The sequence below is a fragment of the Acipenser ruthenus genome, chromosome 6, assembly GCF_902713425.1.
Source record: "Acipenser ruthenus chromosome 6, fAciRut3.2 maternal haplotype, whole genome shotgun sequence".
Classification (NCBI taxonomy): domain Eukaryota; kingdom Metazoa; phylum Chordata; class Actinopteri; order Acipenseriformes; family Acipenseridae; genus Acipenser; species Acipenser ruthenus.
The window spans coordinates 53,356,882-53,376,024 of NC_081194.1; the positions used below are offsets into that span (position 1 = coordinate 53,356,882).

A 19,143-nucleotide genomic window follows, 5' to 3' on the forward strand; every position below is an offset into this window, starting at 1 on the left:
CATTCTGTGTAGCTGTAAGGATCTAAAGTGATTGTGCATGGTAAATGCTTTAAAGTCAAAGGAAGCCCAACATTGCAAGTAAAATGTGTATATTAAAATACATGGATTGGATTAATGAATGTAAAACACATACAAACAAATACAAACATAATTAAACTATGCAAGAATGTGACAAGCATGCAGCAACGAGCCCATATATAAAATCTAGAATAAGTATGTTAGGTAGTGATAACATTTTTTCCTCTTGTGAATACATTTTAATGTGGAACATTATAATAAGACACTGAACTTGTCTGACTACCTCATAGAATACCATCACCATTCAGTGACTGCACATTGTAATATGCAACAATCGCGTCAATTATTTTGATACAATAGTTTTATTTATTTTTTCTGCTAACTGGTTCAAATTGTTTGGACTGAGTTGTTCTAAGTGAATTTTTTAAATGTCCATTAATTCTGTATACAGTTTAGGCTGGAATCTCAAATATTAAATGTATAACTTGTATTTAAAATGTATACAACATTATATAAAAATGTATGTGGAAGTAGGGTACTGTGATAAATCATGAAACAGTAATTTGTTTTACTATTGTTTTAAATGACAATCAATGACAAAGTCAATACATTGCTGCAGTAAGTTGGACGCTATATCTAGATAGTAATGTTTTCCTGACATCAGCATGGTAAATTCAGTTACAGTTTGATTTTCTATTTGTTATTATAAATACATTTTAAAAATATATATATATTGTAAGGAAGCGGGTTGTGAGAGACAGCAGGGAGGGGGTTAAAACCTCCCTGCGAGAGAAATCTGTGGGGAATGCACCTTCTGTTTGATTTGTATTGCTAATTGATTTGTTTAATTGTTTTATTATTAATTATCATCCGCACCTGGGCGTTATTAAAAATTAGATCCAGGTGGGGAGTTTAAAAGGAGAGCAGGCAGTCTGTTTGAGGCTGCTGAGTGGAAGGAGGCAGAGAGGTGCGCTGTCTCCGAGTAGCCATTGAATTAAAGTAAGTGCTGTGTTAAACCTGGGTTTTTGAAAAGACTGGGAAACAGCTTAGCTGTCCCGTGTTAGCCAGGGAGTTCCTGTGTGTTAGTCAGTGCTCGTACAGAGCTAGGTGTTTGTTTTGTATTCTGTTTATTTTTTGTTTATTAAAATAGCGCAACCGCGCAAGAAAAATCCATTTCTGTGTGTTGGGTCACTGTTTTTAAAGGGGCAACGAACCCGAGAGAGGTGCAATCATTTACAATATATATATATATATATATATATATATATATATATATATATATATATATATAATTTTATATATATATCTCTATATATCTCTATATATATATATTCATCGACTATGAAAAAGCCTTTGACTCTGTTTACACAAAATCGGTATTAAGCAATCTAAAAAAAACAAGGAATTGAGAAAACATACAGAGACTTGATCAGCACCATACACAAGAATGCAACATCCACAGTAAGACTCCATAAAAACAGCGACAAAATCAAGATTGAAAAAGGAGTTAGTCAAGACAATTTCTCCAAAGCTCTTCACCTCCACCCTAGAAGACATTTGCAAAACTCTGGATTGGGAAAATAAGGGGCTGAAGATCAATGGAGCCTACTTGAATCACCTACGATTTGCTGACAACATCCTCATATTTACAGCGTGCCCAAAAGAATTACAAACAAGAATACAAGAATTACATGAGGTTAGCATCAAAGCGGGTTTGAAAATGAACCTGAAGACGACTCAAGTCATGTTTAATAAATATACCACTCCACAGGCAATTGAAGTCAATGGGATCAAGCTTGAAGAAGTCAATAACTACGTATACTTAGGGCAGTTAGTTTCGGCAATGGAGAACCAAATGTGCGAAATCAACAGAAGAGCAAAAATGGGCTGGCGTGCCTTTGGAAGATTAAGCATGGTTCTGAAAGGGGAAATACCCTTATGCCTCAAGAGGAAAGTTTTCGACCAATGCATGCTGCCAGTGCTAACTTACGGATGCAAAACCTTGACCCTTAATGCAAAAATGACTCAAAAATTACAAACGACTCAATGGAGTATGAAAAGATGCATGCTGGGAATAACAAGAAGCGACAGGAGAAGGAAGGAATGGAAAGAGCGCAACCAAAAGTATGCAATGTTATTATAAGAGCGTAAAAACTGAAATGGCAGTGGGCCAGACACATAGCAAAAAGAACAGACCATCGCTGGACCAAGGAGATATAAAACGACCAAGAAGAAGACCTCCAGGAAGATGGCAAGATGAAATTAGGAAACACTCCCGGAGCAACATGGATGAGGGATGCAGCAAACAGGCTTTTGTGGAAGAATCTTGGGCAGACCTTCATCCAGCAGTGGATTGAAAAAGGCCGATGATGATGATGATGATAATATATACAGTATATATGTACAGTATATAAGATCTCACTTGCAAAATGTTACTACAGTAACATCTTTAAAAAATGAATATAGTTCAATGATAATCCCTGGGAGGTATCCCCTTTTCTGTTAGTTTATAAATATGTTTTCTAACCATGAACATAAAAAAAAATAAAGCATGTGTTAATATGTTAATGAGCTTGTTGTTAACAGTTCATAAACTTTAAAAAGGTGTGCCAAAAAAATAAAGCATGACCTTTAAGAAAGAATTTTGATACCTTCAAAAAATGTCAAAGTTTCTTTATAATTAGATGAGCAGTTCTCAAGATTGAAGTAAGGTGAGTATACAAAACGTACAAGGATCAACAGGGTCACCCTGTGGTAATCCACAGATCATGACCACATCACTGGATTACTGACTTCATTATCCCTGGATAATGACTGCATCTTGGTCACCTTGGTGGCACAGATTTGTATTGTTAACACTCATTTTAATGAATCAGATTTTTAAACTATAGCACATAAAAAAGTGCACTGGTTAGTTATACCTTGTAGAAAAGAACAAATATAAACACCTGGGATACGTAGCACTCACATACTTCTGTTAATGTGTCTCAAAGCTGATTTACTGTACATGCAAATGGAATCACTGACCTGTGCCTGTGGTTACCTACAGTCACCTGCGTTTATGTGTAAAAGCACCTAACATTTCTTGGATTATAAATCTTTTGATAAAATATTTTTGCATTTTTCTTAGTTTGAGTTATTACATTTTTATAAAAAAAATTAAATAAAATAACTTGTCAACAGGGGGATGCAGACTGTAACTGCAAAGTAACTGTGAACCTTTCGAAACTTTCCAATGTATGTTATGTGTCAACTCAAAATATGTCCAGTTGCCTATTTACTGAAATAAGGGGTTTATATATATATGAGTTTTGATAGAAGACCTTCAGTTTTAAAGAAAAAAATATATACATTTGTGATGTTGTGGGTGCAGCTACACCAAAAAGAAATATTAAGACTCAAAAACTAAGATTACACATAGCTGAGTATAGACATAAAAGACATGTTACATTTAAACAAGCAGGAGGTGTCACTGTTGTTCTTAGTGCTTGGAAGTCAAGGCATTTTACTTAAAAGACAGAAGTCTAGCATAATGACGAGGAATATATATATATATATATATATATATATATATATATATATATACTTTTTTTTTTTTTTTTACCTTAGACTACAGTTCAGGAATACAAATTTAGGAATACTCAGCATACAAATACTGCATTATTACCTTGCTAACACAACAGTCAAGCCATTTTCATCTTAGAAAAGCTGTAGATGTTTAAACACCCCCCACGGCGTTATTGTTAAAGTTGTGACACTCACTATCCTGTAAATAAAGTCGTGACTTGTCTTCAAGTTCTACCATATCTAATCTCCCCTCATTTCCGGAGGACCTACTTTCTGTCTTGGAACTACTTTCCTCCCTTATTCTAAGATGTGTCGGAGGCAGAAACGGATTTAGGTTGGTAAATCAGTGCTCTGAAGGGGTGTGGCGTGATGGGCGCAGGGAGGTCTCGAGGAGGTGGTGCTTCGGTTCTCGATTCTCTGACTGGTAATTCGTTGCCGTTATTTGGCAGCCTTAGCAGAAATCCCCAGGACGAGACTATAAAAAGAGAGCAAGGGAAGCGTGTGTGTATGACTGTATCGGGGGTGTCGGGGAAGCTTTTTATAATAAATAATAATAATAAAAAAACGGAAGCATTATCCAGAGGTTTTATTTATTCCTCCATCGTTAACATTGTAATACTGATGAAAAGAACAAGTCTTATTTCAAAGAAGAAATAGGAGGCTGTATAATTTGAATCGATCTCATCATTTCTTTTGAATAAAAAGGGCAAACCGTTTTTATTCTGGTCTAAAATACATTTATAATATTAGGCACTCCAAGACTGATTTGTGGGGGATGTGGTGTATGATTTTTTTTTTTTTTTTTTGTAATTTGTATTAGATAAACTGCCGTTTCAGAAGAAGTGAGGATAATTAACCTGGTCGGTTTCATTGGAATTTATCGCTTACTTTCAAATACCAGACGCTACGTACACAGCAGAAAAAGGAGATTTATTTTTTTTGTTGCACCAAATCTCATAATGTATTTTGTCTTGGCTAAAATGATGTAGCTACTTACAGTCTTCCCGAAACAACATTTACTTTAAGAAAAAAGTAAAAATTATAGGAATGTATTGATCTTTTTTTTTGTTTGTTTGTTTTTTAAACGTTTAATGATATGGATGTGTCTATTTCTACCAGCTGAAGGAGCACCTCTCATATTTTTTTCCAGTAAGGAGGAAGGCGACATTTGGAGTAACACTGCAGAAAGTAGAACTGAGTTGTATTTTTTGTTCTTACTGGGTGCAAAAATGGAGAACGAAGTCTTTTCTCCACTCCTTGAGCAATTTGTGCTCACCCCACTAGTAACTTGGGTAAGTCTATCCCTTGTTAATGAATTAAATAAAAAAAAAAAAATATATGTATATATTATAGAAGGAAGAACTGTGCTAAATGTTTTTTTTTTTTCAATTTTGTTTTAGGTGAAGACTTTTGGGCCTTTGGGTGGAAAAGATGGGGGAAAACTTGCAGAATACATTGACTTAGTGGATGGCATCTATTTAAATGAGATCATGCTTCAGATGTAAGTATACTGCTTATTCACTAAACTGTACACTGTACAGGAAGTACTGTATAGATTTTTCACCTACTGCAATGTGAACAAAAAAAAAGCCTTTTTTAAAGGCTGATGTTCATTTGAATAAAATACAGTATGATCTGCAAATGTTAAAATACAAATTCACACTTCAGTGACCCAATTTTCAGAGCAGGATATCACTGAAGTCAGATCATTTTTATTGCCAGTCACTTCCACCTTTGAGACATTCTAGAACTGCCCCTGGATCTGGCTTTGCAATTGGTAGCCCATTTCAGCAGTGCTCTTCCATTTGAGTGGCTGTTCACATCATTTGCTTGAATGTGAAGTGTCACCTGCAGTCTACTGGAAGACTACAGTGATGATGATCAATTCAGTGGTGTACTGTACCTACCCACCAACATGGATCGGGACTTGTGTGATCAAACATATGCCATCAAATTGAGCAGCTTAGTGCTGCATGATTCCTTTTGTAATACAGGGATTCAGTTGCTAGTCTTACAGAATACTGATTGATTAGCAATGATCTAAACAAGTATGGCCTTAGTGTTTTTCACAAGTCTGTCTGTCCTGAACTTTTTAAAGCTTTTAAACAAAATAAATAAATAAATAAGAAGTTTTATGAGAGATGTGGAAGATAAAGCTAGACCTGGTACCTTTTATTGAGGTTCTGTATAATGAATGTTTGTGGAGCATCACATGTCTTTTATTTCAATATCATAGTGTTGCTGTATGACATAAATGGGAAATAGTGGGTGTGGTGGGTTATGAACCTTGGTCCTAGGTGGGTTTTATACATACAGTACCACATGATTGTGGGCACTGTACCCCAGTACAATGCAGTGGGCATTGTACCTCACTTCCTGGACACTAGGAAATCTGGTTATGCTCCTTTCTTACCACCCCTCTAAAAATCCCTAATGACTGACATGACTTTCCCATGACGTGTTGATCATTTTAACTTATTTCCTTGTGTATCTTTCTTTTGGGGAGCTTTACAATAGATTTTAAAACCTGGATGTCAATTTTTAGTGGTATGGTGGATAAATTTATAAAATACACCAATATGTTTTAGATTTTAATCTAATAGGGTTTGGTACAATATTTTTTTTAACTGTACAGTTTCAGAGGAAGTCATATGACATTAGCTTAACCATGGCATCTGTCAGTCAGGCTGTCTAAAAACAATATTAAAATTGTTTTCTTTGGTACAGAGAGGACAGCTGCTGCTGTTAGTCTGTACATTGACTCCAAGTAAATCATGGCATTCATAGGATGGCTGAAAAACAGTAGTGGCATTGTCGTACTTATGAACCACTTACTGTACTTATGAACCACTTCTTTGTCCTTAAGAATCTAAGTGCATGCATCTTATTTTAGTAAGCAGGGTATTTCTGTAAAATGTTTATGTTGCCGTTTTATTCTGACTGGCATCGCTCTTTGTAGACAGTCACACCTTTCAGTTTAATCTACTGCTCAATCATTGGATACTAATATAAAAGGTTGTATGGAGTCTGCTAAATGAGAAGCAAAATCATCAAGGTTTGTGTTGATTGGAATATTTAATTTGAAGGATATTTTGGTTGTGTAAATGAAAATCAGGTATTGTAGCATCAGATTGAAGTCAATTAGGTAAATTAGTGTAATTAGGTGCTGCTGGAATTGTTAAGCATTAAAGAGCTATGAAATATATTTATTGCTGATCATTTATGGGGTTTGTATTGAATTTGTCTGTTTGGACATGCTGTGTGATTGGGAAGAGAAATAGACGTAACATTGATCAGATCATCAATTTAAAGCTTAAATAACCATTAATTTGCACTGGGGGCATTCATCAAGGCTCTCTAGTCTTTAAGTCATTCACAAATATGCACGCACACACCAACCCTCCCACACCCCAAAAAAAACAAACAATTAATTAATTGTACTATTAGCATCATCTACAAATGGCCAACTCGAGACGTGATATCTCGATTTATTTATTTATTTATTTATTTATTTATTTATTTATTTTTACATCCATGTTATAGGTAATATTTAATTTCTGACAGCTGAAGCACACAACAAGATATCTAAGGCAAAGCTGTATATAATAATGTATGACATTTCATTATCACTGCATTGTCAGCTTCATCCAGACATTGAATCTAGCATGAATTGACAAAAAAAATATATCTTCACATTTTGTAGTATTTAAACATGTAATTAAATGTACACAACTATATATATTTATTTTGTAATCAACTGAAAAAACTGAGGGACTACAGTTATCTTGGGGATTTGGATAGCCCACTGGATTATTTAATGGTGCACAGTGTACCCAAACATGGACAGATGGTTGTAGATGATGTACAGTAGTAGTTTCCAGCATACTGTGACCACTAAGCTGTCAGACTCCATTTATGATATATGTTGGTCAGTGTGTCAGACAGAACACAACATCGTAATGCTAAGCATTGCCAATTGCAGTTCACTGAACTGGTGATCAGCAATTTACTGCATTTGTTGCTGTTGAGGTTTATGTTGTAGTTATGTTGGTAACTGGTTTGGCTCTGGAAGTTGGCAAAATCAAATACATATGTTTGAAGTGTAAGTAGCACTCTATGTACACACTTTTGCGTGTTGCAAGCACTCTATATCATATTTCCACTGGCTTTTTTTTTTTTTTTTTGAAAAACGACTGAGGGTGACCAATATAGAACGAAAATGACTGAAATTATCAATCATTCCGGAACGTGCCGAGCACACTCCGAACGTTCACAAAGTTTCAGTGACGTCAGTTGACAGATGAGGAACTGATAGCGATACCAGCGACAGGTATTCTGATTACAGTAATTTGTACAACAGTGACAGCGAAAATGAAAGTGACCCAGGACATGAAGATTCCCAAATGTCTGAAGATGGAAGAAATAGTAATGTACCAGTGCCATTGAAAATTGAACGTAATTTTTAGAACTGTCCTGCGAGAAATGCTCTCCACAAATAAATAACTGAAGAACTAGTAGCTAAATTGAAGTCTTTTCTCTTTATTTGTACAAACTTGACCCACAGACACCTTGTTGAGGGATCTTTCGGAAATGCGTGGATGCTATGTCCAGTATTATACGAGTTCCCACAGAACTGTCTGAATAACGCACACTACTGTACCACGGCGAATATATATTTGTTTGTACAGTACAGAGGGTTGGACGATAATGACATTTTCAGCTATCAGTTAGCGTCTGAGTAAATATCACCATAATCGTGATTATCGGCCGAATAAATAAAATATTTTAAATTCTTGTAATTTATCAAATTTGTACTTGAGCTGCATGACAATCGCCAGTCTTAAATCAGAGTTTAGAAAAAAAAAAAAAGCAGTAGCTATATGCCCCGAGTTTTTGCATTTCTGTTGGGTGCCCAGTATTTTGTATATTATAAAATAATACATTTTTCTTACTTAAACATTTATGTTAATTCAACATTAAGAGAATCAAACTGTGTGTGTGTCTCTGTTTATATAGAGTTGTATAATATTAGGAACATATTGAGTTTTGCACGTCACTGTTTGTATGCAGGCAGTTCAATAAAATAAACCGCCCACCCTTCCATTAAAAGTTAACTCTCTTCTATTTATGCTACTACCCTTTTTTACAACAGCAACGCCATGGGAACAGATATATACGGGTTCTGAGCACCCGCTTATTTTTCCCCATGCAGTATATAGGTTGCAGTATATTACTCATGTCTTTACTGTAGTTTAAAATAAGGAAGCAACATGTTGTTTAGGCTATATTAAACATTTGCCATATGGTTGTTTTTTTGTTTTCTTTTCAATTTACAGAAAAAAAAAAAAAAAATCCTGTGTCAAAAAGTTTAATAGTCAAAGTTCCACTTTTCTACAGTAGTTTTACAGTGAGCTAGCGTTTTATTTTTATTTTACAAACAACACTATTTGCATTTTATGTTCGAAAAACACCATGATGTAAGCCTAAGCATATTGTTTAAAATCAGTACTTTCTGTAACTTCCCAATGTACGCAGTGCACACACAGATCATGTTATCGCCTCAGTTCAGTGCTTCATTGGGTCACGGACGATAATTATGATTATCGATAATAATTTTTCAACGCAATAACATTCTTTGCAAAAAAAATTATCGTTATTATCGATATTGGCGATTATTATTCCAACCCTACAGTAGAGAACAAAATACGTTCACCGTTTGATAAACAAGCCAGATCCAATGTAGGCTTCTGCAGTACACAGCCTGTTTGTTCTCAAACTAACGTCACTGGCAGCAGTTGTCAGATCGCGTTATTTTTTGGTTGGGCCTCTCGGGAGAGATTTCAAATCCATTTTTATTAGAAGTTAAGCAAAAAAATATAAACAATGTATACATTTTTAGAAAGGTATTATACCGTACTGTATTTATATGTTGTCAACAAAAAATGTATTTTACATGCTACTTACACTTTAAGTTTATTTTAAATATATTATTTGGAAAACAGATATGAAACATTATATTTATGTCTGCCACACATTACTCTAAACATTAGGCTATATTACAATGCTTTTCAAATTTACAAAAACTTTTGCAAACTAGACAGTAGACATAATAGTCATACATAAAAAAAAACAACTTAGTATTAGCTGCTGGTTTCTAAAAACAAAATAAATATTATTATCCCTACATTTTTACCACTGTCCAGAACAAAGCAACTTAGGATACATCAATTCCAGAGGCAAAGGGGTGAAAGGAAAGTCAAACCTGAAGGGTTTGAGTCATGTGTAGAGGATCATTCACCATGTACTTTGTCTTCGTTGGGAGCCGCCTCGCCATTTAGAAAAATTTGGCATCAGTTGTAATAAATAATGTAATTCGACCAGGTTTAACCAGACCGTTACTTCCAGCTGATAAATACTGTGTCAGAATCCATATATTTTCTTTACAGTCAGAATTTCAAAAACTTGAGAAATTGCCATTTGATAATTGGACAGATGTATTTTCTTGGTTCATACCAACCCTTGGTAATGCATTTCTATTGTACCATACTTGCATTCACACATACAGCCTGCTTTTAGTTCAACTGGAATTGATGTAACTTGTCATAAGTAGGTTACTCATAAATGTAAAAATGCTTTAGGCTGCGATTTACTGCTGTGCTGCCTATTGACTTCTCTACAAATTCAGCCTATTTTGCTGGGCTATTTGTCCGTGAAGCATTTAAATTTTCCACTTTACAAAGGGCTCTATTCAGTTGTGTGGAGCTTAAAGCTCACGCTGATAGCTTCAGAATAACGACTGAGTGAGCCCCTAGCATCATGTTGGGTTTTAAAGAGACAGCATTTGTTGTTAAAAGTTTATTTTCATTGTGTCAGATGATTACGGACCTCATATGCTGTTTTTTAAGGATCTGAAGATCTTTTTTTAAATAACATGTTGCATAAAAGGCTTACTATTAAATGGGTGAAGAAGATCTCACACTGTGAGCAGCCAGTAAGATCAGTAATTTGCCATGAAGAGGACAGTCTATTCACATTGTAGTAAAATTAACCTTGTTCATGATTTGCAACACTATAGAGAAGTTTTGGGTGGGACTAGGAACAGGCTAGTAGAACATGGAGACAAAAGGCACATAGTTATTAAAATATAGCCAATGTATTTTGTAGGTACTTTACAGGAATGGTAGCAATCACTATTAAAATATTGGAAGATAATCAATCTTTGCTAAAAGTAGCTATTCTATCACTGCAAACTACAAGTTGTGCTCTTTCTTATACAGTACATTGATTAAGTTATTACGTAACTATGGCAGGGATGCAGACCTTTATAGAATACTGCAGGAAGGCATTTTAACATATACCAAATAATGATTTTATGCTCTATGGACATTTCATTCAAAAGACCTTGGGTTAGATGATAACAAAATTATTGCTTATTGTTTGAAATATTTTGACATATTCATGTTTAGTGTTAAACTCTGAACAATTGGGATGTACAGTGTACATGAAGAAAGAGGGTAGTGGTGCTTATCCTTTTAGCTTTAGATGACCGTCAGAATCGAGATTATCACTAATTATATTATTGTTAATCATTTTTTAAAACTACCATAAATACCATAAGTACCATAAATAATTGAGGCACACTAATAATTGATAATATACACACACACACACACACACACACACACACACTAATGTACAGTACCAGTGTACTGTATACCCCTTGGATTTTATTGAATAATTTTGCAAGATCAGCTGAAAATGTGTGGTCATGCAAGCCAGATATTCTTTATGATCACGAGAATTACAGCATGTTGCTGCTTTATTTAGCAATTTTGAATTTTTTACACAAACTAAGCTATTTTAAAATCTTATAATCTTATTCAGGTTTCCCATCAGATTTGTTCCAGTGTAAAATGAGGTCAGAGACTAGTAAAAATAGCCATCTGTCCAGGTCCACTGTTTTCTAATCAGTGTTATTTTTTTTTTAAGTAATAGTGTCTGATTGCATTTTGAGGTCAGTTGTATTAGAAGTGTTACAATAATAAAGTAGTACAGATGCTATATGGAAATGTCTGCTTCTTAAATGTCTAATTCTTGCATTGTACTGCACCTTATAACCCACACCTACTGTATTCCCCAAGACACAAAACTGAATAGTATAAACAGTCATACCATAACATTATAAACTGTCTTGACCAAACTTAATGGATGTACTGTATTGTTGAGCATGTTTGGTACATTTCTGACATTAATTGTTTTGGCAATAAAGTTATACATTTGGTTCTGTCAAACACAGTTCCCCATCAAATGTAAGAAGAACAGGGTTTGTGCTACATTACGCGTTTTTTTGTACAAATATGATCCATAAAGAATAATACAGGCCTAATGCATGTCAAAAATGACTGATGACACTGATATTAATAATATAAGGATTAATGTACTGTACATCCAGCTGTGCATAATAAGGCTGTAATTCTATCGAGGGTTTCTGGTGACAGCTGTATATGTTCAGTTTTAATGTATAGCCTACTGTTTGTTGTAATACATTGTGACATAACAAAAATTGTAGAACTATCAGTGCTTATATACCATAGATGGCATGTGGCTGAGGTACTGTAATTTCTTACTAAATTTATGTCATTTATTGTTTTTCTATGAATTTCCTACAGTATTTGCATAATTCTGCCCTTCCACAAATTTCTCCCTGTCTTCAGCAGATACAACTTTAAATCTGGAGGCCATTGTTTTTTTCTTTTGGTATTGACAGTGTTTTGTATTGTTCATGTCCTGGTGGTAGTGTTTGTTTTAAAAAAATTGAGGATAGCAGTTTCATCATCAACCTTATTATACACAGGCAATCTTATTATACATGGGTCTTACACCACCACCGTGTATGATAAAACTGTAAAACACCAAAGTTTAAAGTTGGTATCTTAATAATAATAATAATAATAATAATAATAATAATAATAATAATAATAATAATATATTTGCTTTGTTTGCAGTAATCCTAAAGCAACTGTCCAAAGAACAAACAAGAAGGTGAACAATGATGTGACACTCAGGATACAAAATCTATCAATTTTGGTACGGCAGATCAAATCATATTACCAGGTAAGTGCCTATTAAGATAACTATTACATTGCCAAGTGCACGTGTACAGTAACAATGCAGAATGTGGCAAGGTCTTTAATCAATTGTTGGTACTGTAATTATAATTTTTTGTTTAAAATATATACAATGCCCCCAGTCATGTTGGCATTAAGTATACTGTACTGTTAAAGAGTCATTCACAAATGTACTGTCTTCAATATTTTAAAATGTTTTGATGTGTAAGCCAGACAGCAAAATAACAAAGGAGCAATCTATTTAACATTTTCAATGGCTTCAGTAATACATTTTATTACCATAACTTATTTTACAGAAGTGACATTATTTAATTCAGAACTTTAGCATCAACCCCATAAATGAGCTTTTTCTGTTCATGTAGAGAACAGAAATTACTTGACTTTTTTGTCCATACACCACACGCTCACACAGATGTTTGTGGCTTATGTGATGTGGAAACAATAACTCCATCCAAATGTAAAGTTATGGAAAAATCTGTATGCAGAATTCTCAGGCTGTTATATAGGCTAGTTCACTGTTGTTTGATCATGGTTTATTTTAGAAAATGAGTGGAGGGAGTCTTTGCATGTAGTGCTTATCTTGCTTTAATGTCGAGTTTATTAAATTGATTACCAAGTATTTCAAAATAAAAAATACACAGTCAATCCTTGACTAGCAGATAATATCTGTTGGTAGCAAAACACGGTTTTCCACTGCTTGGGACAAGGATACATTGCTGGGTGTGTTGTAGAGCACAACACTGTGGCTTAATACATCAATATGTTTGTTAAACTTTATAAAAAGTTTTATAAAAAGTTAATCTTGAACCATTTAATTCAAATGTTGTTGTAATTCAAGTTCATCATTTTATTTATTATAGTAAGAGTAGCATTTCTTTTAATCCAAAAGTTCAGTGTGCTGAGTGAGAGCCTCAGAAGCTTTATAATAGATTAAATTCTGCTGGATATATTGCATTGCATAGGACAGAGATAAATTGAACGATGTGCTGTAAAAGTGTGCCACTATGGCTTTAATATTCTGTGGGGTGCTGATCAAGTTGTCTGAACATCTGGCCATCAGCCGGTACCAGTCATCTTTGCTCCATGAAAGGTTGGCAGTCCTTATGCTACTGTTTATCATGTTGCCTCTTTTCACTATGCAAGACTGAGGACAAAACTGAGACTTCAAAGTGTTGCTGAGCTGGCTTTAAGGTTTACTCCACGCCACATTCCTTGCTGTTGTCTGCTGTGTTGTAAATATTCCTGCAAGACCATACCTTATTCAACAATTACAATCCTTTTGATTGTTTCATGTGCTTGGTCATGGCTGTCTGGACTGTGGCAACATTGTCTTGTTTTCAAGAAATAACCCAAATAACTGCTGGAAATTTACAGTAACTGTGCCTTCTTGAAGGGCATTATTCAACATGCAGGAAACAGACATTTAAACTAAGGTAAACTAAATTAAATGCTGAGCGTGAATACATTGTTTTAAATAAAACCTTTCTTATCACTGTATATTGTATATTATTTTTTAACATAATCTTGGAAAAATAATTTCAACCACAGGGTTCTATATCTTAATCTTGAAACTCTACAAAAAACAGAAAGGGGGAACAGAAAGCCACAAGGCAATTTGACTGTACTAGACCATTACAGGAGAAGAAAGCAGTTTCATATTAGCACAGTCAATAGAACATTAAATCCTTCATCTAGAAGTTGATCTTCAGCAAAAATCCATGCAGCCATGTTTACCATAGAAGAAATACATTATTTCATGATATTTTCTTGATGACCAATTTCTGATTATAGTGTAAACATGTTTTAGATTTTATCCCTAATGTGTGACCTGGTAAACATTTATACTGGACAACAATACTAATGCTTAAAAGTTCTAAGAGACACCATATTGTTTTATTTAATGAATGTGTTGGCCGCTTTGCTCATTGGTCCTGCAAGCACTGGAGTTGTTCTTTATAGTTCGCAATGTGATGATCAATCAGTCTTCTTGACAAGAACGTGAATGGTTCCATATAGGGTCGGAAATATAGCATTACTAATGATCCTCTGTTGCTGACCAGAAGTTGTCTTTGAGTTCATTGTTTTCTGAAGGCTGATTAGCATTACTTTTTTCTGGTACGTAACAGTTGCTGTTTGTTATGAAGCAAAGAGAGGCAATTTGAAGGTGGACCTTTCCTCTCTTGTGACCCTTTCTTAAAAGAGACTGGGACTAAAATAGCTACAAGTTTTCCCACCATCATTGCCTATCACTGTCTGTTTCTGGGTCATTAGAGGTACAGAGTTCATTGGGTCTGAATTTCTGGTTTTGTCATAATGCTGTAAAATCTCTTTAGATTACTTTGCAAATAAATGTTGGCAGGCTATCTCTTATGCTACTACTGAGATGAATTGCTAAGAACATTGCTAAGGTTCTACATAAGTGTTCTGAGGCAGGTTGCCCTGCATATGATGTGTCCCTTATAAAATGAGCACAGTATATTTTGAAATTAAATTCAGTTTATCAAATTATCAATCTTGGGGCAGCATTTAAAATGTAATTTTATGATTCTAAAGATAATGTGTTTGGTTTAACTCCTAAATACTACAGTATAGGCTATAAATGACTGTGAATAGTATAGATGCCTAGAGAATTAGTGGTTTGGCAGTCTTTATACTGTTACCATTTATAAATCTTCACAAGCTAATACAGGCTGTAGCATTTAAGTTGCAATGACTTTTCACCAAATTCCTGTACTGCTTCGGCTTGGCAAATACAGATATGAGATCGTTTTTTTATTTTTTTTATTTATAATTTTGCTTGTTGTACTATTAAATATAGAAAAAATAGCTAGGCTACAGAACAGCTGTTTATGATCCTGGAGATGTAATAACAGACTAGGGATTTAATATTGCCAGTTTGCCAGTAGAGCTTTCATCGAGAGGGCAGTATTGCTATTAAATTACAGTATGTTGTAAATAGTAATGAAATGTTTAATAAAAATCAAGAACATACAGAAAAGAACACAAGGAATTGAAGCACCAAGTTCAGTACTAAGCAATTGCAGTTGATTGCAGAACTACTGGACAGTAGTTCTAGTTGTATTGCAGAGCAAATCACACCCACAAACTTCAGTCAGACTCATAGGCTGTAAATTGCAGTACATTAAAGAGTAAGTAGCGGGGTTCCAAAAAATATAGTGTTATCAGGGGTGTGCAATTTTTGAAAATAACTTAATATAATAATGCTATAAAAATCTACTTGTCCTTCATACAAATCTACTTGCCCCCTCCGTCTCACAAAACACACACAAAAAAGTAGAATATAACTTGAAGGATTTTGGTTTAATTTAACAGTGAACACAATCAATCTATTAGTGATTAACAGGGGCAGATCTAGCCTTGTAGCTTGACGGGTTCACTAAATTCTTCAAAAGATTCCCTGTGACCCAGGGTTAGAAACTCCTGCTTGCCTGAGGCAAATTAAATCTGAAGAGGACTAGTTGATGTCTGTGTCTCAGTAGTCCTCTGGGCAAGTACTTAAAACAAATGTACACATATACGGCAGCAGTGTGGAGTAGTGGTTAGGGCTCTAGACTCTTGACCAGGGGGTCATGGGTTCAATCCCAGGTGGGGGACACTGCTACTGTACCCTTGAGCAAGGCATTTTACGTAGATTGCTCCAGTAAAAACCCAACTGTATAAATTGGTAATTGTATGTAAAAATAATGTGTAAAAAATAATGTAATTGTATGTAAAAATAATGTGATATCTTGTAACAATTGTAAGTCGCCCTTCATAAGGGCGTCTGCTAAGAAATAAATAATAATAATACTCTCTTCACAGTCTTGCGTTACAAAAATGCAGAAAAGACTATTTTCTAACGGGATGTAACAGTGGTGAATAAGCATTCATAATGCTTACAAAACAGTCACTCGGAACTGAAACCCCCCTTCATCTCCCCTGCAATGCCAACCATGATGTTTTACGTTTGAGTTCTCCCTCTGCGCGGGATGCGAAGTTTATTGGGCGTTTGAATTTACTGAAACACGTTGCATCTTTGAAGTAAGTGTAAAGTCATTTTACAAAAATATGTGGAGATTTATATCAGGTTTCAACCCCCCACCACAAAAGAAAAAATAAAGACTGAAGAAGTCATTAGCAAAGGGGGCCGGTTGTACTAACAGGGTAAAACAATAGGCCACATTTTACTAAACATTTTAAAACTATAAATAAACAATTACCATAATGAACATTATTGTAATATGTTGCTTAAAGCACAATAACACAATATATTCATAATAAAGTTGAGTTCTTACCTATAAACAACACGTTTAAAGTTTGGGACTCTCTGTCTGTAGCTTGGTGTTGTTTACATTATCGTCTGCATATTTTAAGTGATTGGAATCTGAAGTTATCTTTTTAAAACACACTTTTCTTATACCAATACAGAACTGGTGAGTGATAATCAGTTAGTTTGAAAACCAGGCTTTAATCACTGATAATAGGTGCGTAGGCAGTGATTCTGTGAGTGCTCCAGGGCTCAGGCATCAATGGGGGAAAATAAGGTCCTGCATAGTGCAACTAAATCACCTGTTGTGTCAAATTGTAGTGTGGATGCTTCACAATCAGAACTGTTATTGCTGTTATTCAATGGCGAATCTGACAAACCGGAAGGCGATCCTTCACATATTCAAATCCATTTTTACAAAGTCTCCTAACTTTCTTGAAAATATCTGCATTTCCCTCGCTTTTCTTTCGTATTTGTTAAATGCTGTCATTAGTATCCAACCCAGTAGATTCAGCGTCCGTCAGTTGTGACAGATTCTACTGTACTTGCTGAAGAATTTTTCTACCACTGCTAATTATAAAATGATTAGCCACCTAGCTAACAATTTCATCCAGAGGTTTACAGTGAAACGTACTTTAAATTGGAACTTTAGCGAAGACCGCGTGTGTATGTGAGTACATTAATTATTGTAGGTTGTAATTCATAGTTATTTGATCACTCACAGGCTGTAACCCCCAACTCCACAAACCAGCCAGCATTTTTGTAAATAGCAACACATGTAATGAACAATAAAATAAACATTTTATTTGTGTCATCGGTATCAATTTCAGGTTGAACTTTGTGGTCAGCGAGGTGACACAGCTGAGAGATTGTTTCTTCTGTCATCCCATCTGGTGCTGTCAGTGTCAGTTTCTCAGCACACAGTTCATGGGGCGGGAGCCAGGCTCCTGTCGGACCTAGAGTTAGTAAACATTGAAGAAATATATCAGAGAGGGCCCCTCCATTATCGGGGCCCTGAAAACATATAAGAGAGAGGGTCCCTCTGTCATCGGGGCCCTGAAAACATATATAGAAAAGAGAGCCCCTCCGTTATGGGGGTCCTGAAGAAGACCTGAAAGGAAGAAAGAAAGTTGAACTCTGGCTCGTTAGGAGCTGCCCTCGATGAGGTGAATTACAGACTTCCAAAGCTGGGGAGAGGACTCACCCCCAGAGAACCTGAAATTAGAAGATTGCCCCGTGTTATGAAGGAAGAGATCCTTCTGCAAGGTTAGTTAGAATAAGCTTAGATCCTTGGGTAGCGAGGGGAGTGATAGTGCATGAGATGCTAAAAGGTTGGGTTTGGCCAGGGGTCCCCTCTGACTCACTGAGAGAACCTCCCTTGGTAAAGGAAGCGTAGCTTGAACAAAGGTCAATGAAGTAACTCACTAACCCCCCAAAAGGATGGACCCCTGGCTCCCCACTAAAGATACCTACAAGTACAGACAAACAAAAGAACTGCCAATGCATTAAAAAAAAAATAATAATAATAATTACAGAATAAAGAAGGTCAGTAACTGGCTCGCTACTGACTATGTGAAGACCCTCCGCTCAGTGGAAAGGAAAAAAAAAAAAAACTTTCTTTTTAGGGGGAAAACCTTTGGTAGCACAGGCAAAGGGTTGTCCACACTCCGGACATGCTAACAATAGACTAATGTATGTATGATTCAACTACTGATGAGGTCCAGCATCTCATATTTTTAATTAGATGCTTGATAATCTGCACTTGCTTGTGAAGTGGTTGCCCTGATTCTAAATAAATGAGGAGCATAGAATTGCTGGGGAAGCCCTGCTCCAGAAACCAATGTGGACGGATGAGATATGAACCAATGCTAAATTAACACTGCAGCTGAATTGATGAAAGGGGTCTGAATTGAAGCTGTTTCAAGATGTAAATAATCATTTGTGTGCACTATAAAGCTTTAATCCATTCCTGGTTGAATGTGGTGGATTAATCCTGCTTTGGGAGCAGATAAGTGGTCAAGCCAGTGGAATAAGAGGATCTGTTGGAAGGGGCAAGGCTGCATCCCTGTATGTTTGCTCTGCATTGAGCGGTCCTCTCATAATTGGGTTTAGTTAAAAATTAGCTGGTTGAACTGGGGTGTTACTACTGGAATTGGCAGGGCT

General features: G+C 35.4%; 1 protein-coding gene across 10 annotated transcripts in view; it reads left to right on the forward strand.

Moving 5' to 3' along the window:
* Positions 1–4,033: 4,033 nt before the first annotated feature.
* Positions 4,034–19,143, forward strand: part of LOC117410688 (girdin-like) — a 93,475-nt gene continuing 78,365 nt past the window's right edge. For 5 of the 10 annotated variants that reach the window (XR_009328910.1, XM_034017418.3, XM_034017420.3 and 2 more), the window contains exons 1-3: positions 4,035–4,877; positions 4,986–5,086; positions 12,591–12,699. Coding sequence is in view for 8 of the 10 variants with exons in the window: in XM_034017418.3 (XP_033873309.3) it covers positions 4,677–4,877; positions 4,986–5,086; positions 12,591–12,699 (411 nt within the window). In the remaining 2 variants the exon portion in view is untranslated. Of the gene's footprint in view, positions 4,878–4,985; positions 5,087–12,590; positions 12,700–19,143 lie in introns of those variants that run through there. The other 5 variants (XM_059025498.1, XM_059025497.1, XM_059025499.1 and 2 more) reach the window with 3 other exon arrangements.